Source organism: Macaca nemestrina, chromosome 17 (genome assembly GCF_043159975.1).
Source record: "Macaca nemestrina isolate mMacNem1 chromosome 17, mMacNem.hap1, whole genome shotgun sequence".
Taxonomy (NCBI): domain Eukaryota; kingdom Metazoa; phylum Chordata; class Mammalia; order Primates; family Cercopithecidae; genus Macaca; species Macaca nemestrina.
Genome location: NC_092141.1, coordinates 67994961 through 68018568, shown reverse-complemented (window position 1 = coordinate 68018568; position 23608 = coordinate 67994961). Strand labels below are relative to the sequence as shown.

Here is a 23608-nt window from a genome sequence, read left to right as displayed (position 1 = left end):
GCTCCCCAAGACTCCTGCACCAGTCGACCAAGCCCAGGGACATAATTGAATCTGGAGATTCCTGGGGCCTTGTTTTGAAAAAAGACTTGAAATAGTAAGAAAGGCCCAAAAATAAATGTTCACTTGTCCCTGAAAAAAAAAAAAAAAAAAAAATTCTGTCTCACAAACAAAAAAGAGACTTAGGGGTGTCTAGGGGGCCTTCCCTGCCCCAGCACTGCCTAGGTGTTTTGCCGGGAGAAGGGGGCCATCGAGCAGGGAGTTCTTACACTTTTCTGAGACTTTCATGACCGTACCCCTTGAGAGTGTTGTAAGCAATAGCCACTCCCAACCTACACACAAAAAAATTCTGCACCAATTTTGGGTACTCTCAAAACCCAAGAACCCGGGTGATGGGACCCTAATCCCGACACTCCTTTGCAGCCCAGAGTCTGGGAGCGCAGGGCAGGGGCTGCGGGGTGGGCTGAAGGTGGGCAGTACTGCGGGGAGGCGGGCGGAGCGGGGCCGGGAGGGGGCGGTGCCGGGGGGCCAGCCGTGTGGCGCGCCGCCTGCAGGGGGCGCTTGCGGCGGCTCCGGGCGGAGACAATCGCGCTGAGCGGGCGCCGCAGCCGGAGCGGGAGCCGGAGCTGCGAGGCGCGGCGCAGAGCTGGGGCTGCGCCGGGCCGGGCGAGCGGGACCAGGCGGGAGCCATGGACCGCTAGGGCCCGGCCTAGCCCCGCGATGCCGCCGGCTAGTGGCCCCAGCGTCCTCGCGCGGCTGTTGCCGCTGCTGGGGCTGCTGCTCGGCAGCGCCTCCAGGGCTCCCGGCAAGTCGCCGCCGGAGCCCCCCAGCCCGCAGGGTGAGTCTCCGCCGGGAGGGGCCGCGATCGCGGGCCTGCGCCCCCTGATCAGGCTCCCGCCCGTTAGCCCCCTCTTCGCGACGTTAGTGAATTGAGAGATATTCTGTTCCTTGGATTCGGGTGGGGGGAGCTAAGCGATCTGGGGTCGGCGCTTCTTGGAGAAAGCGGAGGCGGGGAGAGGGAGGCCGTCCGGGGCGGGGGTCTTGGGGAGACACAATGGGTAGGGCGAGGGTCCCCAGGCTCGGCGCCGCCGCCCCCTCCCTATTTGTTTTTCTCCCTCCTAGTCGGCGAGGCGCTGCTGCCTGAGCCATTGTCTACCGAAGACACCCGCCCAGGGGCGGGCTGGGGCGGGCGCCCACTCCGCAGCCCCCTGCGGGTTCCTCGCTCCCGACCCCGGCTGGGTGGGGGCGCCGGCATCGGCTGCCACCCTAGGCCCGGACAGGAGGCTGGGCGCCTGGAGCTGGGTTTGAAGGGGGGAGGGGAGAAGGGGGAGTGGGTGAGGCTGTGGGCGGGATTGACTGCTCTAATGGGGTTCTTCGCCCTGGAGCCTGACAGCTCCCAGCCAGCTCCCCTGGTTTAGAATTTGGGGTGCACCAAATAAATGCTTGTGAGCCTATGACGGAGGACGAGCGGCAGTTGTGGGGCTCTGAGAAAAGAGGGTACATTGTGATTCCAACTGAAGGCGCATGGCAGGCTTGCGGTCGCGGAGCCATGCTGAGCTGGCTGGCTGTGGGCAGTGCCGGCTGGGAGGGCAGGTGCCTGGGTCCCCGTTCAGCAGGCCTCCTGGCACTCCTGTCCCCTGCCCGCCCCCAGATCACCCCCTCCTCACCTCCCATCTCCTTCGCAGTGGAGGAGACCCTCCCCAGCGACTCACCGGGCGCAGGTGGGTGTGTGAGGTGGGGGTGGGGCCGGCTTCCGCAGAAAGGGTGGGGGAGCAAGACCCTGACTCCACACTCCACAGGCAGGCCTGGATGCTTATGAGCCTCCCCCTACTCCAGCCCTGAGCCCACCTCCCGTGCTCCTGCTCTCTCCCCCCTGCCTGTGGGCCCCATCCCTGCCTGAAGCAGTGTTCACTCCTCACCCCCCACACTAAGGAGCTGGCAGGAAAAGCAGGGTGGGGGGGTCTGGATGAGGGAAGTGGGGTCCGGATGAAGGGAGAGGGTCGGATTTCCTCCTGGATCGAGGCAGGCCTGGAGCCGGGAGAGGTGGATGCTATATGGTATGTCAGGCTTTGAGGATTGGGGAGGGTTCGCCCTCTGCCTCAGTCTCCCCAGCTCTCTGGGGGAGGAGATGAGGCTTTGCTTAGTAGGAAGAAGCCCTAGTTTCTTAGGACGTCCCTCCCCTCAAGTCCCTGCACCTCAGGGGAAGGGGCCCAGGGAATTGGCTGGAATAGAGCCAGGATAGGGGGGTTCTCTGGGGCAGCTGGCGGGGAGCCCAGGTTGAGGGGAAGGGGGAAGGGAATCTGCTAGGCACCTGCCCCCTTCTCCCCCACCCCCAAGGTTGGCACAGAGCCTTACCAGCCCACCCCAGTTTTGTTTCCCCAGCTCCTTCCCTATTCTGAAGCTCTGACTCTTGAACCCAAGCCATTCCCTCAAATGACCCCAAGTATCTCAGACTCGGGGTCCCTCTCCCCAGCTGCTCTATCCAGCTGTTCCTAAGCCCGGGATGGGGGTGGGAGTAGCCAGGCCCTTCTGGCTTCTCAGAATTCCTAATGGGTGTTGGTGGGGGGATGGATGAGGACCTTGTGCACATCCTCCTAGGCTCTCCCCTCCCCCCACCCCAAGCCAATTCTTCTTTCTCCCAACCTGGGTGTATAGACCTCCACTCTCCCGTATTAGCTGGGTGCCCTTGGGTATGTCACTTAACCTCTCTGAGCCATAATTTGTTCATTTGTAAGACATGGAAGGATAGTGCCTACATCATCAAATTGAAGTAAGAAATCTCATCAAATGTGCAAAAAAACAGTACAGGGGTGCCACCTTCCTGTAGCAGCAGAGAGCGAGAGTGGGTGGAGTGTGCACCCACCCTGCAGGGTTGGGCTCTGGCCTGGGAGGGGAGGTGGGCTCAGGGGAACAGCTGGATGGGATGCCTAGGGCAGGCGTGGCACTGGCTCCGGGTTGGGAGCCTGAGCTAAGACACCTGTCACTGCTGAGTGTCAGGCTCCACTCTAAGGCCTTCCCTCTCCTCGAAGTCTCCACAGCACCCTGACCTCCCCAGGCCCTGCTGCTCTCAGCTCTAGACTCTTCCTTCCGTACCCAACCCCCACTAGATTTGCATCCAGCACTCAGCCCACTCCCCACCTGCCTCCTGGGCCCCCCACTGAGGTGTCCATACATGCATGACACACCTTGTTAGCAGGAAGGTAGGGGTGAGGTGTGTTCTTGAGGGAGGGGCTGTGCTGATGGGAAGGGGTGCCCTGGATCAGAGAGACTGCCTGGAGAATCCATGGGAACAACTCAAGGCTTGGTTCCTCCCCATCACGCCATCTGAGGGCAGGACACCTGCCTGATGGCCTGGCCAGACTCTCCTTAGGCTGGGGGCAGAGGCATCCCTGGAAAGCAAAACACTTGGGCTTCCCTCCCCAGCCCCCTCCACAATAGTTCTCTTGGGCCTGGGTTGCACACCCCCAGATCTCCTTCCCCTTGCCAGGGCCCCAGCTCCCTGCCTGATCTCCTGGGAGGAATGAGGGCGTTGCCATGGTGACTGACTGTAGCTGACCAGCTGGGAGGGGGCAGGCGGTTCATGTGAGGGGGAGGGGGCAGAAGTAATTTGTCTGGGCATAGGGTTGGGGTGAGTCCCTAAATCTGAAGGGAAACAGGCTTGTGCAAAGGATTCTGGGAAAAGGATGAATGACGGGAATGACCAGTTTCCTAGTGTCCCCTGTCAATTTTTTCCCAAGACCCCTAACTCTGCCCTAGCCTCCATCCTCCCTTTCAAACTGCTGAATCTTGACCCTTCTCTCCGCCTGCATACCCAGCTTTACTTAGCCTTTCTCAGCCCTCCTGTCCTCCTCTCCCCAGGCCCGGGGTTAAGAATGTTGCTTCTAGAGGCAGACTGCCAGGTCTGGATCCCAGATCTCCACTTAGCTGTAGTCCAAGTATCTAAACTCTCTAAGCCTCAGTTTCCTTATCTGTAAAATGGACTAAGAGCATATATTATCAAATCCAGTACACCACTGACTGTAAGATGCACCATGATTTCAGGTACCAGTAAGAAAGGAAGAAATGCTGCCAGTTATAACGATGGCATCATCAATCATAGACATAGCCTGAGTTTAGAATTGTGAAAATGTGACACAGTGCATGTGTCAGACAATGAAATACGGGAATAGTCCCACCTCCTTCATGGGCTGATAGGAGGTTTCTCACTGAATGCTGGGTCTTAAATCATGCCTTCTCTAGCCTCAGCCCCAAAGACTCTCCCAAACACAGCTCCTTCCTCTGATATTGGGGCTCCCCCCAGTTCTCTTTCCCCCTCCCTCATCCTCACTTCCTTCACCCCATCTTGCCCACAGAGATCCTGATCAAGGTGCAGGTGTATGTGAGCGGAGAGCTGGTGCCCCTGGCCCGGGCCTCAGTGGATGTGTTTGGGAACCGGACTCTGCTGGCAGCTGGTACCACAGACTCAGAGGGTGTGGCCACCCTGCCCCTCAGTTATCGCTTGGGCACCTGGGTGCTGGTCACTGCTGCCCGCCCTGGCTTCCTCACCAACTCTGTGCCCTGGCGTGTTGACAAGCTGCCCTGTGAGTGCAGGGGCAGGTGGAGTGGGGGGGGACAGCAGCTGACCCTCCATCAGCCCCTTCCCAAAATAGTCTCCTTGGGGGTGGAGGGGGAGGCTTTCCAGCAGCTGCTGCCTGGGCTGGGGTACACAGAGGGGGCTGAGGGAGGGTGAAGCCTCTGGGACTCAGATGGAGGGGGTGCCTGGCTGGGGGGTGGGGGGCAGGCTTTCCTGGAGCTGACCGGCCATCCCTCCCACAGTGTATGCATCTGTCAGTCTCTACCTGCTCCCTGAGCGGCCGGCCACGCTCATCCTCTATGAGGACCTGGTGCACATTCTCCTAGGCTCTCCCGGTAAGGCTCCCCCTCACCCACGCCAACTTCTTCCTTCCCCTAACCTGGGTGTAGAGACCTCCACTGTCCTATATTAGCTGGGTGTCCTTGGGCAAGTCACTTCACCTCTCTGAGCCATAATTTGCTCATTTGTAAGATGTGGAAGGTTAGTGCCTACATCATCAAATTGGAGTAAGAATTAAATCTCATAAAAAGTGAAAAAACCGGGAGGCTGAGGCAGGAGAATGGCGTAAACCCGGGGGGCGGAGCTTGCAGTGAGCTGAGATCCGGCCACTGCACTCTAGCCCGGGCGACAGAGCCAGACTCCGTCTCAAAAAAAAAAAAAAAAAAAAAAAAAAAAGTGAAAAAACACAGTACAGGTGTTCAATAAATGTTTATAGTTATCGGGGATTCTCGTGGTTTCTGTTCTCCATCTATTCCTACCTTCCCTGCCACCTTTATCTTCAATGGGCCTACACGGATTTGTTGTGCACCTGCTGGATGCACAGGTGCACAGGAAGTGCAAGGCCCAGAGAAAGTCTGCAGCTGTCCTGATCTACCCCCGGCTTTTGGTCTCGCTCAGCTAGTACTTACTTCAACTCCTAGGCCGTGCCAGGCATTGTGGCTGGTGCTGGGAACCACAGTGAGGAAGAAGACCCGCTCCTTGCCTTTGGATGTTCACAGACAAGTAGGAAGACAGATCATTGCAAGCCCTGAAATAGTTCCAGAGCAGGCAGGGCAGTGGAGTGGAGGGCAGCTGCTTTCAGTGCTGAGACGGCCCTAACCTGCGAGGGGACCCGGCTGGGTGAGAGCTTGTCGAACAGAGCGGTCAGCCCTCGACTCAGGAGTGAAAGGGAAGCAGAGGTACCTCCACTGGAGAGGAAGGCCGGGGGAGACATCAGGTGGAGGGTAGTAGAGGACAGTGAGGGTTCGGGGGCTCCGTTCCGCTTAGAGGGCCATGGTGGGTTTCAGAGTTCGAGGAGCCCCTTCCCGGTTTGTAGTCTCAGCCTGAGCCCTTGTCATGGAGCTAGATTTTTCTTTTTTTTTTTTTTTTTTTTGAGATAAGAGTGTTGCTCTGTTGCCCAAACTGAAGTGGCATAACCTCGGGATTCTTCTGCCTTAGTCTCCTGAGTAGCTAGGATTACAGGCACCCGTCACCACGCCAGACTAATTTTTGTATTTTCAGTAGAGACAGTTTTGCCATGTTGGCCAGGCTGGTCTCGAACTCCTGACCTCAGGTGATCCACCCGCCTCAGCCTCTCAAAGTGCGGGGATTACAGGCATGAGCCACTTCACCCGGCCTCACCAAGCTGCTCTTGTTTGCTCACCTTCGTCACTCTGATCCCAAACCAGAGGCTTCTAAGTGCCCCTGCAGGTTTCTAAAATGCCAGTGGACCCTTTGTAGCCCCCTAGCTTGAAGCCCCTGCATGGTACCTACTGCTTTCAGTACCAAGCCCAGGTGCCATCTCAGAGCTGACAGCGCCTTCCAGAGCCCGGGCCGTCCCCTGCCCCACACCTCTGGGCCTTTCTCATGCCAGGCCTCCTGGATGTCCTTTCCCTCTTTCTTTCCTGGCTGAGTCTTCCACATCCTGCAAGACTCCACAGGGCCTGCCCTGAGCTGAGTGAGACCAGCTCCCCTAGTTCCCTGCATCCCTCTATTTGGATAGCAAGGCAGGAGGAATGGCACGGGAGAGGATGGGCCTGGAGCCCAGTGGTCTGGGCTTCTATCCAGGCTTGAGGATTGTGACCTTGGGCAAGTTACTGAACCCCTGCCTGCCTCCATTTTTGCACCTCTAAAATGAGGCTGATAATAAAGACACCTAGCTGAGGGGCTATTTTCCTAATTGCAGGGGTTAATACAGGTAACCTGCTTAGAACAGTGCACAGCATAGCTTAAAGCTTAATAAATGTTAGCTGTGACCATACTGTATTGGAATTGTTTATATGTCTGTCCCCTCCACCCCAGCACACACACACACACACACACACGACCTAAACTGTCTGATGCAGTAGCCACTAGCTACATATTAAATTGAATTAAATCAAAAATTAATTAATTTGGCCGGGCGCGGTGGCTCACGCCTGTAATCCCAGCACTTTGGGAGGTCGAGACGGGCGGATCACGAGGTCAGGAGATCGAGACCATCCTGACTAACACAGTGGAACCCCATCTCACTTAAAAATACAAAAAAAAAAAAAATTAGCCAGGCGTGGTGGCGGGCGCCTGTAGTCCCAGCTACTGGGGAGGCTGAGGCAGGAGAATGGTGTGAACCTGGGAGGTGGAGCTTGCAGTGAGCCAAGATTGAGCCACTGCACTCTAGCCTGGGCGACAGTCTCAAAAAAAAAAAAAAAAAAAAAAAAAAAAATTTAAAAAAATTAATTTTTTAAAATTAATCCATCCAGAGATGGATTCTCACTCTGTTGCCCAGGCTGGAGTACAATGGCATGATCTCGGCTCACTGCAACCTCTGCTGCCTGGGTTCAAGTGATTCTCCTGCCTCAGCCTCCCGAGTAGCTGGGATTACAGGCGCCTGCCACCACACCTGGTTAATTTTTGCAGTTTTAGTAGAAACGGGGTTTCACCATCTTGGCCAGGCTGGTCTTGAACTCCTGACCTCGTGATCCACCTGCCTCGGCCTCCCAAAGTGCTGGTATTACAGGCGTGAGCCACCGTGTCCGGCCTTTTTTTTTTTTTTTGGAGACAGAATTTCGCTTTTGTTGCCCAGGCTGGAGTGCAATGGCACAATCTCAGCTCACCACAACCTCTGCTTCCCAGGTTCAAGCGATTCTCATGCCTCAGCCTCACAAGCAGCTGGGATTACAGGCATGCGCCACCACGCCCAGCTGATTTTGTATTTTTAGTAGAATTGGGGTTTCTCCATATTGGTCAGCCTGGTCTCTGACTCCCAACCTCAGGTGATCCGACCGCCTTGGCCTCCCAAAGTGCTGGGATTACAGGCATGAGCCACTGCACCCATCTAGAAAAAATTCATTACTTTTTTAAAAATTAAAAATCCAGTTCCTCAGTCACACTAGCCACATTTCAAATGCTTAACAGCCACGTGTGTCCAGTGGGTACCATAATGGGCAGCACAGCTAGAAAACATTCCCATCACAGCAGGCATTCATCTTTGAGCCCCCAGTGTCTAACCTGGTGCCTGCCACATAGTAGACAATACTGTTTGAGGATCTGGATCGCAATATTTTATAGGTTCTATAAGGAAACTTCTAAGAAAGCAAGTAAATTCCTGAGGCTCACACAGAGATTTCAAGTCCATGTCCCTTCCATGTTAACATTCCATGACTGCCCAGCTTTCTCCCCAAGGCATCACCCTCCCTGGCCTTCCGAAGTGGCCTGACCTAATATCCCCCTTTTCCTTAGATAATGGGTTTCTGCTCTGGTCCCTGGGGATCCTGTCCGTGGTCACGCCACTGCAGCCCCTCTCTCCCTCCAGGTGCCCGCTCCCAGCCCTTGGTGCAGTTCCAGCGCCGGGCTGCCCGCCTGCCTGTCAGCTCCACCTACAGCCAGCTCTGGGCGTCACTCACGCCTGCCAGCACCCAGCAGGAAATGCGGGCTTTCCCTGCCTTCCTGGGCACTGAGGCCTCCAGCTCAGGTAGGCTGGGTGCCCAGCGTGGACGGGGTCTCCCCAGGCTCAGGATCAGCCCTCAGCCCTGTACGCTCTTCCCGCAGGCAATGGCTCCTGGCTGGAGCTGATGCCCCTGGCTGCTGTGAGCGTACACCTGCTGACAGGTAATGGGACAGAGGTGCCACTCTCAGGCCCCATTCACCTGTCCCTGCCCGTGCCCTCCGAGACTCGTGCCCTCACCGTAGGCACCAGCATTCCAGCCTGGAGATTCGACCCCAAGAGTGGTAAGTGCCTCAGGGGGTTGCAGGTGCTTGAGTTGAGGGAGGAAAGTGGGACTTAAGTGGGAGGGACTCAAGTGTGACAAAACCCCTGCCTCTCCCAGGGCTGTGGGTGCGCAATGGCACTGGTATAATCCGGAAGGAAGGCCGGCAGCTCTACTGGACCTTCGTCTCCCCTCAGCTGGGGTACTGGGTCGCCGCCATGGCCTCCCCCACGGCTGGTAAGAGTAGTGGGGCAGTGGGCATAGGGGCCGTGGAGGAGGGGAGCTGGGAGAGCAGACTTCTGAAAGGCGGGAAGGGCGTCCACACCTGAACGCTAAGCCCTCGCCTGGTACAGGGCTGGTCACCATCACGTCGGGCATCCAGGACATCGGCACCTACCACACCATCTTCTTGCTCACCATCCTGGCAGCCCTTGCCCTGCTGGTGCTCATCCTGCTGTGTCTGCTCATCTACTACTGTCGGTGAGCACCGGGCTTCCCCCACCCTCCCCTCCTCTCCTCTGACTGAGGCCTGCACTTGCACCGGGCCCTGGGGCCCCAAAGATGCATAAAATCCACTTCTGGTCCTCAAGGGGCAGACAGGAAAAGACTTCCTGTAAACATGCTAAGACCTGAAGGGCTGGTGCTAGTGGCTGAAGACAGCGGGGAGGTGGGAGGGGAGGCAGGGCTTAAGGACTTGCAGCCCGGCCCCTCCAGAGAGATCTGCCACTGCCCCTAGCAGCCCAGCTCTCTTCCCCAGAGGACTCCAGGCCGAACACACCCACAGACGGCTAAGATGCTCATCCCTGGTTCTCGCAGCACATCCTACATGCAGAGGAGTGCAAGAGTTTACCCTGAGGGGACCGCCAAATGGACACGGCTCCCCGCCATCTCTCCTGGGCGCCCCAGGCATTCTCCTCACCTCTTCCACTATATTCATCTCTTGTCTTGCATCTAAGGGGGTTCGGGGCCAACTCTGGCCCTCACCCTTTCCTGAGAGGCCCCCTCTGCTCCCTCCCTTCCAGGAGGCGCTGCCTGAAGCCGAGGCAACAGCATCGCAAGCTGCAGCTCTCGGGGCCCTCTGACGGTAACAAACGAGACCAGGCCACCTCGATGTCCCAGCTCCACCTCATCTGTGGGGGACCCCTGGAACCCGCCCCATCGGGGGACCCCGAGGCTCCGCCTCCAGGCCCCCTCCACTCGGCCTTCTCCAGCTCCCGGGACTTGGCCTCCTCCCGGGACGACTTCTTTCGCACCAAGCCGCGCTCGGCCAGCCGCCCGGCCGCCGAGCCTTCGGGTGCCCGCGGGGGCGAAAGCGCCGGGCTCAAGGGCGCGCGTTCGGCCGAGGGCCCCGGCGGGCTGGAGCCCGGCCTAGAGGAGTACCGGCGCGGGCCCTCGGGGGCTGCGGCTTTCCTGCACGAGCAGCCCTCGCCGCCGCCGCCCTTCGACCACTACCTGGGCCACAAGGGGGCGGCCGAGAGCAAGACCCCCGACTTCCTGCTGTCGCAGTCGGTGGACCAGCTGGCGCGGCCGCCGTCGCTGGGCCAGGCGGGGCAGCTCATCTTCTGCGGCTCCATCGACCACCTCAAGGACAACGTCTACCGCAACGTCATGCCCACCCTGGTGATCCCCGCGCACTACGTGCGCCTCGGCGGCGAGGCTGGCGCCGCGGGCGTGGGCGACGAGCCGGCCCCGCCCGAGGGCACGGCACCCGGCCCAGCGCGCGCTTTTCCGCAGCCCGACCCCCAGCGCCCGCAGATGCAGGGCCACTCAGGCCCGGGGGGCGAGGGCGGCGGGGGCGGCGGCGAGGGCTGGGGGGCCGGGCGCGCGGCGCCCGTCAGTGGCTCGGTCACCATCCCTGTGCTGTTCAACGAGTCCACCATGGCGCAGCTCAACGGGGAGCTGCAGGCCCTGACCGAGAAGAAGCTACTGGAACTGGGCGTGAAGCCGCACCCGCGCGCCTGGTTCGTGTCCCTCGACGGGCGCTCCAACTCGCAAGTGCGCCACTCTTACATCGACCTGCAGGCGGGCGGCGGGGCCCGCAGCACCGACGCCAGCCTGGACTCGGGCGTCGATGTGCACGAGGCGCGGCCCGCGCGCCGCCGGCCCGCGAGGGAGGAGCGGGAGCGCGCCCCGCCTGCCGCGCCGCCGCCGCCGCCCGCGCCCCCGCGCCTGGCGCTCAGCGAGGACACGGAGCCCAGCAGCAGCGAGAGCCGCACGGGTCTCTGCTCTCCAGAGGACAACTCGCTGACGCCGCTGCTGGACGAGGTGGCGGCGCCCGAGGGCCGGGCGGCCACGGTACCCCGGGGGCGGGGCCGCAGCCGCGGGGACAGCTCCCGCAGCAGCGCCAGCGAGCTGCGGCGCGACTCGCTCACCAGCCCGGAGGACGAGCTGGGGACGGAGGTGGGCGACGAGGCCGGCGACAAGAAGAGCCCGTGGCAGCGGCGGGAGGAGCGGCCGCTGATGGTGTTCAACGTCAAGTAGCGCCGGCGCCGGGCCTGGCACCGCCCCTCCCGCGCGAGCCCGCACCCAGGGTGCGCGCCCCCGGGGCCTGCGGGGGCCCTCGCGCGTAGCCCCCAGGCCCAGGCTGGAGAGGGGCCCAGGGGCCTTGGAGCCGTTCCGTGGTAGGTGCTGGGTTGTGTCTTGCAAGGGACCCTGTGTCTGCCTCCAAGCCGGGGAGGAGGGGGGGGTCCAGCCCCCAAGGGGAGGTGCCGGGGAGGAGGGCTGGGGGGAAGCAGTGCCTGTGTAGACGTGGCTGTACATAGAAAGCTCTATTGTGGGAAAGCAGGAGGGGTGACCCAGCCTCAGCTGCTAGTGTGAGGGCTGGGAAGGGAGGGGGCGTTCTCTCTGGACCCCTGGGAGGGGAGGGGGTGCTGCTTGCTGACTAGCCCATCTCTGGGCTACGATGTCACAGGGCTGGTGGCTGGGACAGCTCTGGGGACTAGGGGGTAATGTGATACAGCCGATGTGGGCAGCAGCAAATACAAAACTGGTGAGGTTAAGGCTGTGTGTGTCTTTCTGTGGGGTAGGGGAAGGGAGTGTTGGCAGTGGACATGAACCCTTGCTCTGGGGCCCTGGGGAGGGCAGGCAGGGCGGCAAATCAGACACTTTTAAGAAAGTGTACAAACTTTATTGGAACTCACACACTCACACACACAAACACCCCTGTGGATAGGGAAAAGCACCTGGCCACAGGGTCCACAGAAATGGGGAGGGGATGGCAGCTTGTAATGTGGCTTTTGCCACAACCCCTTTCTGACAGGGAAGGCCTTAGATTGAGGCCCCACCTCCCATGGTAATAGGGAGCTCAGAATGGGGGCCAGGGAGAATTTGGTTGGGGAGAGGTGCTAGGGAGGCCTGAGCAGAGGGCACCCACCGAGTGGGGTACCGAGGGCTGCAGAGTCTTCAGTAGTGTCCCTCACAGCAGCTGTCTCAAGGCTGGGTCCCTCAAAGGGGCGTCCCAGCGCAGGGCCTCCCTGCGCAAACACTTGGCGCCCCTGGCTGCGCAGCGGAAGCCAGCAGGACAGCAGTGGCGCCGATCAGCACAACAGATGCCCTGGGTGGTCAGAGGGGGGTGAGAGGGTTGGATGAGGTGGGACCTGGTCCCTGGCCATACCCAGCCCCAGGGTGGGGGATGGCACTGACCTGGCGGTAGGGACAGCAGGCCCAGCCCCCTCGGTTGTCTCGGCAGCAGGTCTGGTTATCATGGCAGAAGTGCCCTCCCCCACACTCCACGTCCTGCACACCCACGTGAGGGCTACGGGCCAGGAAGGTGGCAGGCTGGGCAGAGACCACTTCCTTCTCGCAGGATCGGGCCTTCACATTGCAGGTGTAGCCAGCCGGGCAGCAGTGCTGGCGATCCTCGCAGCACACAGCCTGGCGGGGAAGGGAGCACAGAATGGCGTTACATTCCTGTCCCCTCGCCGGGCTTAGCTCCCCTATCCAGGGGCAGGCAGGGAGGTACTCACGTGGGGCAACTGGCAGCAGGCCCAGCCCCCACCCAGGCTTGGGCAGCAGGTCTGCCCCACTGGGCAGCTGGTGTGCTGGTCACAGCCCATGTCTCTGGGGTGGGATAAGGAAGCCTGGCGGGCAGGCATCTTCTCCAGTCCAGCCACGATCTCGCTTCCCCACTGACACCGCCCCTCGGCTACACACGTGTAGCCCTGGGGGCAGCAGTGCTGGTGGTCCGAGCAGCAGACAGCCTGGGGGGTGGGCAGGAAAGGGCGTTCTAGGTAGCCACTATGTGGGGTGGGGCACAGTGCCGAGCCCCTACCTACTCCAGCCCGCCTCTCCTGCTTACAGCACCTCCAGCTGGGAACGAATCTGACAGAGCTGGGTGTCACCTACTGGCCATGCGGAGGGCGGAAAGCAATAGGAGTTTGGCCACCCACCTGCCCAGGCCACGATGCTGTCCCCTCCCATGTACCTCTGGGACTGGACAGCAGCCCCACTCTCCAGACATGAGTTGGCAGCAGGTATTGGAGGGGGGACAGCTGGTGACATTATCACAGGGGACATCTCTCTTCAAGGCTTGCGGGTCTGGCAGGCTGAGGTGAGCTAGGGTCTTCTCCATCCAGGACACCTGGTAAGTTCCCTGTTCACAGGTACCCTTCTGCGTGTCACACGTAAACCCCGCGGGACAGCAGTGTATATGGTCCTCACAGCACACAGCCTAGGGCAGATGGAGAAGGGCCAGTGGGCACTGGGGCCCAGTTGGCTGCCACACTGCTCAGCGCACCCACCCACCACCCCTGGGTACCTGGGTAAAAGGGCAGCAGCCCCAGGCCCCCGACTGTAGACGGCAGCAGGTATAGCCATCTGGGCAGCTCACCTCCATGTCACATTTCACGTCTCCCACTGTGAGGGAGGCAGAGAGGACAGATCAGAAGTGGCACTGGGGACCCTCAGCGGTATCCACCCTTTGCCGGCTCCACAGCTGGCACGAGGTGTTGAAGATGGAGGGCACCACTTACACCACCTTGCAGTGATCCTAAGGCCAGGCCTAAAAGGGAGGAAAGAGGGCCCCACCCCTGTATCTGTGCCCTGCCTCTGGTACCTGTTTGTGCAGGCAGCTTAGTGAGGAGGTCCATGGTAGTGTTCTCCTTGGAGAGGCACTTACTCTGGATCAGGTCACACACAGTGTCTTGGGGGCAGCAGTGCAGGTGGTCGGAGCAGCAGATGGCCTGGGTGGGGACGGGTGAGTCTTTGTCACTTCCAGGCTCAGCAGAGCACAGGGAGCAGCCAGGCTGATGGCTGGCACTGCCCCAATCCTCCACTAGGGGGTGGCATGAACCCTGCATCAGCCAGGCTCCCAGCAAGCAGCCAGCCAGCCCCATGCCCCAGAGCCCCGTAAGGTGCATGTCAGGGCCAAGTGGCTGGGGGCACACAGCCAAGCTGGCTCCAGCCCCTCACTCACATTGGGCATTGGGCAGCAGCCATACTTCCCACTGGGCAGCTCACAGCAGGTAGAACCATCAGGGCACTGGGACCGTGCATCCGGACACATGACTGAGCTGGACAAAGCCACTGGAAGAGAAGCAAGTGTGAGGGGCAGCCAGGGTGGAGGGAACTTTTTGCCACACTTGGAGTCAATGAGGCCCCACCCCAGCCCCTGGCCTGATGCTCTCCCACCTCCTCACCTGCCCTGTTACTCCTCTGGGCAGGGATCTTCTTTGCCAGTGGGTGGGTGCCCGTGGGTGTGATGCAGCGGGTGTGAACCAGGTCGCAGAAGGCACCATGCGGACAGCAGTGCACCCTGTCTTCACAGCAGGAAGCCTGAGAAAAAATGGTCCTGACTCCGTCTTCACCCCTTGCCCCTGGCCCTCACCCTCTGCCCCCACCTCCCTCCACGTACCCCCGTCTCCCCAGATTTGTACCTGGGGCATGGGGCAGCACCCCCAGGAGCCATCGACCATAACGCAGCACGTGGAGAGGTCCGGGCATTCAAACTGACTATCAGGGCACTGGACGGCACCCACGGAGTTGTTACCTGTGGACAAGGTGACCCGGGATTCTACCAGCCCACTCAGGGAAGGTGACTGCCCCATCGCGCACAGAGCTGGTGGCACCAGGGCCTGCAAGCCCAGCTACTGGGGTTTGGGGGTGACACTAGGGCTCAGTGATCTCCTAGGCATGCCTAACTCACCCTCCTCACAATCCAGTCCCTCCCTCAGCAAGATGGCATGGGGAAGGGGCACCCACTGATGATGGGTTGGCATTAGATCGGCTCAGCTTTACCTTTCCCCACCCCCACAATCCCCAGTGCTGCACCTCTGTCTACAGCAGGGGTGTTGCTTAGTACAGATGCCACATGAATGAGGGCACGAGGGCAGGAATCGGGGCTGCCCTGCCAGCTGGGCTCCTGGGTTCCAGGCTCTACATGCTGCCCGTCTGTCTGCCCTGCACCCACATCCCGGCTGCACCTGATCTTTGGAAGCAGGATTGCCCATCTGCACTGCAGTGGAAGCCCCGTGGGCAGCAGTGATGGCCATCCCCGCACGCCACGGCCTGTAGGACACAGAGAAACCGGCATTGGCAAGGCCCTTTTATCTGCAAGTGGGAGACTGCAGGAAAAGCATCAATGCAGACCTAAGCCCCTCCATCGGGCTGATGGCACGCTCACCTCTGGGAAGGGGCAGCAACGGGAAGTCCCTGAGACGGTGAGGATGCAGGAGTGGCCAGCAGAGCAGTGCGCGCCAGCCTGGCAGGGGCCGCCCAGATGCCTGCTCAGTGTTGTGGGCCATTTGTCCTGGAAAGACAGGGGAAATGATACACCACAGACTTGTGCCTGGCATCCTCCTCTGGCCAATCCAAGATGACCCTCTGGGAAAACCCAGGCTGCCAGCTTTTGCCTAGGCTGAGGGGCACTCACCAGAAGGGGACTGCAGCAGCTGTAGCTGGCTCCTCCGGGGTCCAGGCAGCAGGCCACAGGGCAGAACTGACCATCTGGGCACCATGTTCCAGCCACCAGCCCTACTGTTAAGGCCACCCAGCTCACCAGGGTCCACATGGTCTGCCTGCAAAGTACCAAGGAACATCTGGCAACTGCTTAAGCCCGTGCCACCCTTGATTCTAGGGCCACTCAGTACCCCAGTCCCAGGCCAAGGTCCTGGCCCGGGACTGCCTGAGCCTTCTCAACACCTCCCTGTCCAGGCAGGCAGAAAGCTGCAGGGGCTGAGAGTCAGCTTCCTACAGAGCCCTGTGTGTGACACATGCCCCAGCACGTGCAGACCTGTGAGCATGAATGCTGACATGCGTATATGTGTGGGCCTGAGTCCCCAGCACATGGTCTAATGCCTGGGCCTCACTGGGCAGGCTTATGAGAGTCACGAAGACATGATTTTTTTTGGTCTGATCTGTGCAGATGTGGGCCACCTCTGGGGTGGGGGGGAAGGCATCAGTAGCCATGGGAGAGGACAGGGCTGGGGTGCAGGGAGGGAGGCCCCCCAGGAAAAGCCAGGGTTCCCCTCCAGATGCCTCCTTGCCTGACACTGTGTTCATACCTGCACCCCACTAAGGCCTTGCAGGAAGCGGCCACATGATGACATGGGAAACCACAGGGGTGAGAAAGTTGTGAAAAAGGAAGTATGGTGGCCAGTGGAATCTGGGCTGCCTTCCCCAGAGGCCAGTCACCACCTGGCCATGAATGTCCCCTCCTCACCCAGGGAAGGGGACACAGAAGCTGGGTCAGCCTTTGAGATACCTGTGTTCTGAGGGTACGCCACACCACCAGGGCTCTCTGAGATTCCCCAAGCATGCTAACCCCCACCCCTGCCTCTCCATCTATTCTGGAAGTAAAACCCAGCCACATGTGGAGAGAGACCACGTGTGCCCACTGGGCTGCCCATCTGAGTCACCAGGAGGAACTGAGCCTTGAGTTTCTGCGGAGAGCAGCCTCTCACTTCCTAAACAACTCTTCTCCCAGGCTCATCTAGCCCAGCTAGCTCAGTGGGGTGGCCAGAGAGGTAACTCGTCCTGAAGAAGCAAAAACAGTAATGTCTGTTGAGCCTCTTGGGAGCCAGTTACAAGACTCTGCATTATTTTATTTCTTTGCAACAACTATCCAAAGTAGTAATTAATACCTTTACTTTACTTTTATTTTTAGAGATGAGATATTGCTATGTTGCCCAGGCTGGACTCAAACTCCTGGGATCAAGCAGTCCTCCAACCTTGGCCTCCCAATTAGCTGGGACTTTGGGAGCGTGCCACCAAGCCTGCTCACCCCCTTTTTTTTTTTTTTTTTTTTTTTTGAGATGGAGTCTTGCTCTGTTGCCCATGCTAGAGTTCAGTGGCATGATCTCGGCTCACTGTAACCTCCACCTCCCAGGTTCAAGTGATCCTCCTGTCTCAGCCTCCTGAGTAGCTGGGACTACAGGCACCCGCCACCATGCTGGGCTAATTTTTGTATTTTTAGTAGAGAGGGGGTTTCACCATATTGGTCAGGCTGGTCTTGAACTCCTGACCTCAGGTGATCCACCCGCCTCAGCCTCCCTAAGTGCTGGGATTACAGGCTTGAGTCACCACACCTGGCCTCACCTTTACTTTTTTGTTTGTTTGTTTGAGACGGACTCTCCCTGTCTCCCAGGCTGGAGTGCAGTGGTGCTATCTCAGCTCACTGCAAGCTCCACCTCCTGGGTTCACGCCATTCTCCTGCCTCAGCCTCCCGAGTAGCTGGGACTACAGGTGCCTGCCAGCACGCTCGGCTAATTTTTTGTATTTTAGTAGAGACGGGGTTTCACTGTGTTAGCCAGGATGGTCTCGATCTCCTGACCTCGTGATCCACCCACCTCGGCCTCCCAGAGTGCTGGGATTACAGGCGTGAGCCACCACGCCCAGCCACCTTTACTTTCAAAGGAAGAAACTGAAGCTCAGAGATGTTAAGTACAGTCAGCCCTCCGTATCCAACCAGAGATCAAAAAATATTGGGTGTGGTGGCTCACACCTCTAATCCCAGCACTTTGGGAGGCCTAAGTGGGCGGATCACGAGGTCAGGAGTTTGAGACCAGCCTGACCAACATGGTGAAACCCCCATCTCTACTAAAAATACAAAAATTAGCCATGCGTGGTAGTGCACACCTGTAATCCCAGCTACTCAAGAGGCTGAGGCAGGAAAACGCTTGAGCCCAGGAGGTGGGGGTTGCAGTGAGTGGAGGAGATCGTGCCACCATACTCCAGCCTGGGTGATAGAGCGAGACTGAGATTCCGTCTCACAAAACAAAACAAAAACCCCAGAAAATGTTACATTGTTGCTGAGGTATACTATGTAGTTAGGCTTAGGATGGGTGCATCTATACTGAACATGTACAGATTGTTCTTTCTTATTATTCCCTAAACAATTCAGGATCACAGCTATTTACATGGCATTTCTTTTTCTTTTCTTTTCTTTTTTTTTTTTCTTTTTTTGAGACGGAGTCTTGCTCTGACGCCCAGGCTGTAGTACAGTGGCGCAATCTCAGCTCACTGCAACCTCTACCTCCCGGGTTCAAGCAATTCTCCTGCCTCAGCTTCCTGAGCAGCCTCCTGAGTCTGCTACCACACCTGGCTAATTTTTGTATTTTTAGTAGAGATAGGGGTTTCACCATGTTGGCCAGGCTGCCAGTCTCGAACTCCTGACCTCAGGTGATCCACCCACCACAGTCTCCCAAAGTGTGGGGATTACAGGCATGAGCCACCGTGCCCAGCCAACATGGCATTTCCATTGTATTAGGCATAAGTAATCTAGAAATGATTTAAAGTATGTATAGGTTATATGCAAATATCACACCATTTTGTATCAGGGACTTGAGCACCCACAGACTTTGGGGTCCTGGAACCAGTTCCATGAAGATACCAAGGGACACCGATAACATGTCACACATCAGGTCATGGTGACGACAGGCTTTGATGGCCCCAGAGCGTATTGGACCTGGGTTAATATCACTAGTGGCACAATGGGCAGTGCCTGAGAATGGACCCCTACGCCCCAGGGGGATAGGAGCAACAGGTACGACAGAAACAGGGACTGCCTGGAAATCGCACTTGAGTCCTAATCCTGGAATTGCCAACTGTGAGGGCCTGAGAAGTTGCTCCCTGTCTGTGCCTCAGTTCCCCCACGAGTCTATGTGTGGATACCATTGGAGGGGGGAAGGGCAGGAAATGTCACCCACCCAGTCACTCACATCCTCTCTGTTCCAACTGGCTTTCCTCAAGTGCCCCTCCCCTAACTCAGCATCCCGAAGAGGCCACCTCCTGGACAGATAAGGATGAAGTTGACTGGTCCTGGACAGTAGACCCTCTCCTCAGCCCCACAGCTCCCAGGCAAAGCACCTGCAGCTGGCACCGCCTACTTCCTGGGTGTTCTCAGCAGGCTGTCCGCTGCCCTGGCTTGCTGGGAAGGGGAGTCTGTCTGCACAGGAGTGTTCAGCTCTCTGGTGAGTTACCTGTGCATGGCCCCTCCTGTTTACCCTGAGTTGAGGGAGTATAGTGTATGCTTCTACAGAATACATGCACACGCATACAGAAACAGGGATGAGGAGGCGAGTCGCAGTCTCTCACGCCACCCTACACCGCCAAAACAGCCAGAGGGGACAGCAGCCTCTTCAAGACCCTAGCTCCGTTATCTTCCACTAGGTGGCAGCCCCCAACTCCGAGTGCCAAGGGGAGAGGAAATTCCCAAAAGGGGAGCCAGCCTAGCTGCAACTGGGCAGGAAAAAGTGGCTGGGAGAGGCGGAAGTTAGCTCGTCCCACCCCCAAAAAGAGGAAGTAAGGAGGAGCCAGACCAGGTTCAGTCACCACTCCCAAGTCCCTGCTACCTTCGAGAAGCCAAGGTTTCAGGTCCCGTTCCCAGGCCCTCGGAGCTCCCAGCCCAGGGTAGCGCGCCCCTCCGGCTTCAGGCCGCCGCGGGAACCACCCACCACCACCATGAGAGGGAAAGAAGCCGGCACCTACCGACAGGGGTGGAGCTGAGTCAAGAATGGTGTGGTCCCTGCTTTGGGGGAATGCTGGGGAGATAGAAAGCCCCCTTCTAACAGAGGTCACTGCAGTTACTGCTTCCTCTTTCCCATAAAACTCCCTCTAGTGTATCAGAACCCCCAAGGAGTTTCAATAAGCGGTTCTTGTCTTGTCTCCGGCTGAGACTCCCGGGGAACCTCAAGCTCACATGGCCCTGGCCGGGCCCCTGGGCAGGAGCAGGCCAGAGGTCTGCGCGGCCGCCCTCCTACCTGCGTCCGGGTCCGCGGTCCCTGGGCAGCAGCAACCGGGCAGCGCTCAGACTACAGATCCCAGCGCGGTGACGCGCCTACCTCAGTTTCCATTGGCCAGGGATCAGGGCTGCCGCACTCCCATTGGCTACTTATCAATGTGGAGGTGGGGCCAGCCTGGAATGCTGTGTTTCTTTTCTACTCAAATCACTCTCCTCCCCGCTTCCTCTCGCCCTACACCCCATTTCTAGGGATCATGTGATTGGAGAATCATGTGACGCCGGGCCAGCCTCAGCAGGGCAGCTGGTGCTCGTCGCCTTCCTTCACACATCCTGCAGGTGCCTGGGGGAGTTTGCTAGAGATGATAGCGCGTGTCTGGGGCATTGACAGTGCGAGGGACTGTTATGAATTGGGAATATTTGTGCTCCTCTTTCTATTCTTTTGTTTGTTTGTTTGTTTGTTTTGAGATGGAGTCTCACTCTGTCGCCAAGCTGGAGTGCAGTGGCACGATCTCGGCTCACTGCAACCTCTGCCTCCCGGGTTCAAGCGATTCTCCTGCCTCAGTCTCCCGAGTAGTTGGGACTACAGGCGCGCGCCACCAAGTCCAGCTAATTTTTGTATTTTTAGTAGAGACGGGGTTTCACCATGTTGGCCAGGATGGTCTTGATCTCTTGACCTCGTGATCCGCCCGCCTCGGCCTCCCAAAGCGCTGGGATTACAGGCCTAAGCCACCGCACCCGACCTTGTGTGTTTGTTTTAGAGAAAGGGTCTCGCTCGGTCGCCCAAGCTAATCATAGCTCACTGCGGCCTGCAACTCCTGCTCCCAAAGCGATTCTCCTACCGCAGGCCCCCGAGGAACTGGGATTACAGGTGTGAGCTACCGGGCTCACTCGCTCCTGTCCTATCCTATCCTGCCCTGTCTTGTCCTGCCCTATTCTGCAAACTCGGATGACATGCTAGGCAGGGCCCAGAGTGAGTTGAAGGATGGTTTCCAGGACAAAGATAAACAGCCCAAAAGCCCTTTCCTCCAGGTGCTCAGCAGGACAGGGGGCAGGGATTGGTGGGAGACAGTCTCAGGCTGAATCTAATTTAATATACAAGGTCGTGCGCCAGTTGCCAGGTGTGGGGAGAGGAAGTAGATTGTCTACAGGTGGGGAAGAAGATATTTCATTCCACCTTAGAAGCATCTCCTTGAGCTGAGTTTGGGAAGATTTTAACTGGCAGGTGGAGGAGGTGGTGTTGGGAAGAGCCCTGGGAAACCAGATGGGAAGGGCAGGCTTGGCAGGGATTGAATGCCATGTTCAATGCCAGTGGGCTTCAGGAGCTGCTAGGTGCCTGACACAGGCAGGGCTGTGGCGGGGGCTGTCGAAAGGGAAGTGGCTTCCTAGTCTCCCCTGGCCCTGCCTTCGAGGAATTGATATGGGAGGGTGAGGAGAGAAAATGTACCACAGAACACATTAGCCAGTGACGAGAGTCAGGCTGCTCGGTGCCAAAGGGCCTGGGCCAGGCAGAGATGGGTGATGGGAGATGGGCCAGGAGAGAGGAGAGGCCCAGGGAAAACCTGGTACTGGGCTGTGGAGGAAGGGCAGTGTCTGCACAGGGGATGGAGACTGCTGCAGCCTGAGCAAGACACTGGAGCTGAGGGTGAGGCGGGGGCAGGGGGACAGCTAGCCAAGCTCAAGGCAGCAGAAGTCGGAGCAGGGAAAGGGTGTCAGCCAAGCTGTGGAGTCGTGTGGCAGGGGTTCTAAGCCTGGAGTTAGAGCAGACCCAGACAGCGGATAAGACACCTGGCCTGCTGAGGACCTAGGACTAGTCTGTGCCCTGGTGACACATTTGTGCTTATTTTCCTTCCTGTGTATCTTGAGACTAGGGAGTATAGTTTGTGCTTCTATTGAAACACACACACACACACGAAACTTTCATGAAATGTTAGGTGAATCCATCAATGAACCTATTAATTACAACCACCCAGAACCAGAAAAAAAATACAGGTAGAAAAAACAAAAAAAACTAAACAGACTGAAACAAATATCACAAAGTCTAATCGTCAAAGCCGTGATTCTTGAGCAGCGGCAATTTTGCCAGCCAGGGACATTTGGGAGTGTCTGGAGACAATCTGGGTTGTCACAACTCAGGGTGGAGGGACACTAGCATCTGGTGTGTAGGGGCCAGCAATCCCGCTAAACATCACTCAACACACAGAACAATACCACACAACAAAGAAGTATCCTGCCCAAAAGGTCAATAGTGCTGAGACTCAAAAACCTACTTTACAAATGTTTCTCTCTCTTTTTTTTTTTTTTTTTTGAGACCGAAGTCTCACTCTGTCACCAAGGCTACTAGGGCCACTCTGTCCCCCTAGTGCAGTGGCGCGATCTCGGCTCTTGGCAAGCTCCGCCTCCCAGGTTCACGCCATTCTCCTGCCTCAGCCTCCTGAGTAGCTGGGACTACAGGTGCCCGCCACCGCGGCCGGCTAATGTTTTGTATTTTTTAGTAGAGATGGGGTTTCACCGTGTTAGCCAGGATGGTCTCGATCTCCTGACCTCGTGATCCGCCCGTCTCGGCCTCCCAAAGTGCTGGGATTACAGGCTTGAGCCACCGCGCCCGGCCTTTTTTTTTTTTTTAAACTGCAGAGGGGTAAGGTGCCCTGATAACAAGGTCTGTAATTCCCTACTCGGGAGGCCAAGGCAGGAGAATCGCTTGAACCCGGGAGGCGGAGGTTGCAGTAAGCCGAGATCATACCATTGCACTCCAGCCTGGGTGACAGAGCAAGACTCCATCCCCCCGCCCTCCCAAAAAAATTAAAGTGTACAACTCAGTGGTTTTTAGTGTTTTAACAGAGTTATGCAGCATCACTACAATCAGTTTAAGACCATTTTTATCACCGCAGAAGGCAGCCTTGTGTCCTTTAGCAGTCACCCTCCCTAACCCTAGGCAACCACTGATCTACTTTCTATCTCTATAGATTTGGACATTCCATATAAATGAAATTTTACAATAAGTGATCTGCAACTGGCTTCTTTCACTTAGCATAATGTTTTCAAAGCTTATCACATAGCATGTATCAGTATCTCATTTTTTGTGTGTGTTTCTTTTCATTTGTTTGAGACAGAGTCTCACTCCAAGGCTCAAGCTGGAGTGCAGTGGCATGATCTTGGCTCACTGCACCCTCTGCCTCCTGGGTTCAAGCAATTCTCCTGTCTCCACCTCCCGGATAGCTGGATTACAGGCATGTGCCACGATGCCCAGCTAATTTTTATATTTTTAGTAGAGACAGCCATGTTGACCAGGCTGCTCTTGAACTCCTGACCTCAAGTGATCCACCCACCTCAATCTCCCAAACTGCTGGGATTACAGGCGTGAACCACCGCGCCTGGCCCATTTTAGTTTGTTTCTTTGTTTTTGAGACAGAGCCTTCCTCTGCCACCCAAGCTGGATTACAGTGGTGCCACCTTGTACTGCAGCCTCAGACCCTCCCACCTCAGCCTCCTGAGTAGCTGGGACTACAGGCACACACCACCACTCCCAGCTATATTTTCTAATTTTTTTTCTTAATATGTTGCCTATTCTGGTCTCAAGCTCCCGGCCTCAAGTGATCCCGCTGCCTCAGTCTCCCAAAATGCTGACATTACAGATTACAGGCTTGAGTCACTGTGCCTATCTTCAACTTTTTTTTTTTTTTTTTTTTTTTTGAGACAGAG

At 57.7% G+C, this 23608-nt stretch overlaps 2 protein-coding genes across 3 annotated transcripts; one reads left to right on the top strand and one right to left on the bottom strand.

Annotated features, from left to right (window-relative positions):
- Window positions 1–578: 578 nt before the first annotated feature.
- LOC105469043 (family with sequence similarity 171 member A2) lies at window positions 579–11732 on the top strand. The gene is made up of 8 exons (XM_011719604.3): window positions 579–835; window positions 4350–4577; window positions 4813–4905; window positions 8340–8498; window positions 8576–8755; window positions 8854–8970; window positions 9087–9213; window positions 9756–11732. The coding sequence occupies exons 1-8, from the start codon at window positions 718–720 to the stop codon at window positions 11212–11214; spliced, it is 2481 nt and encodes an 826-aa protein (XP_011717906.2). The 5' UTR covers window positions 579–717; the 3' UTR covers window positions 11215–11732.
- Window positions 11733–11838: 106 nt separating this feature from the next.
- LOC105469047 (granulin precursor) lies at window positions 11839–20060 on the bottom strand. Of its 2 annotated transcripts, none has more exons than XM_011719615.3 (13): window positions 19929–20060; window positions 15602–15746; window positions 15353–15478; window positions 15153–15237; window positions 14607–14719; window positions 14370–14505; window positions 14147–14256; window positions 13787–13913; window positions 13490–13587; window positions 13157–13402; window positions 12699–12932; window positions 12376–12606; window positions 11839–12286 (listed from the first exon to the last, which is right to left on the bottom strand). In XM_011719615.3, the coding sequence occupies exons 2-13, from the start codon at window positions 15737–15739 to the stop codon at window positions 12149–12151; spliced, it is 1782 nt and encodes a 593-aa protein (XP_011717917.2). In that variant the 5' UTR covers window positions 15740–15746; window positions 19929–20060; the 3' UTR covers window positions 11839–12148. The 2 variants fall into 2 exon arrangements, with proteins under 2 accessions (XP_011717917.2, XP_011717924.2); XM_011719622.3 differs by lacking the exon at window positions 19929–20060 and adding an exon at window positions 19657–19919.
- Window positions 20061–23608: the final 3548 nt, after the last annotated feature.

Bases quoted from the DNA above. Each gene is read 5' to 3' on its own strand.
- LOC105469043 (XM_011719604.3), top strand. From the start codon at position 718: ATGCCGCCGGCTAGTGGCCCCAGCGTCCTCGCGCGGCTGTTGCCGCTG. The intron at 8,756-8,853 runs GTAAGTGCCTCA...TGCCTCTCCCAG, and splicing joins GAGATTCGACCCCAAGAGTG to GGCTGTGGGTGCGCAATGGC. The intron at 8,971-9,086 runs GTAAGAGTAGTG...CGCCTGGTACAG, and splicing joins CATGGCCTCCCCCACGGCTG to GGCTGGTCACCATCACGTCG.
- LOC105469047 (XM_011719615.3), bottom strand. From the start codon at position 15,739: ATGTGGACCCTGGTGAGCTGGGTGGCCTTAACAGTAGGGCTGGTGGCT. The intron at 15,238-15,352 runs GTGAGCGTGCCA...TGTGTCCTACAG, and splicing joins GTTGCTGCCCCTTCCCAGAG to GCCGTGGCGTGCGGGGATGG. The intron at 13,588-13,786 runs GTACCAGAGGCA...CCTCCCTCACAG, and splicing joins TAAGCTGCCTGCACAAACAG to TGGGAGACGTGAAATGTGAC.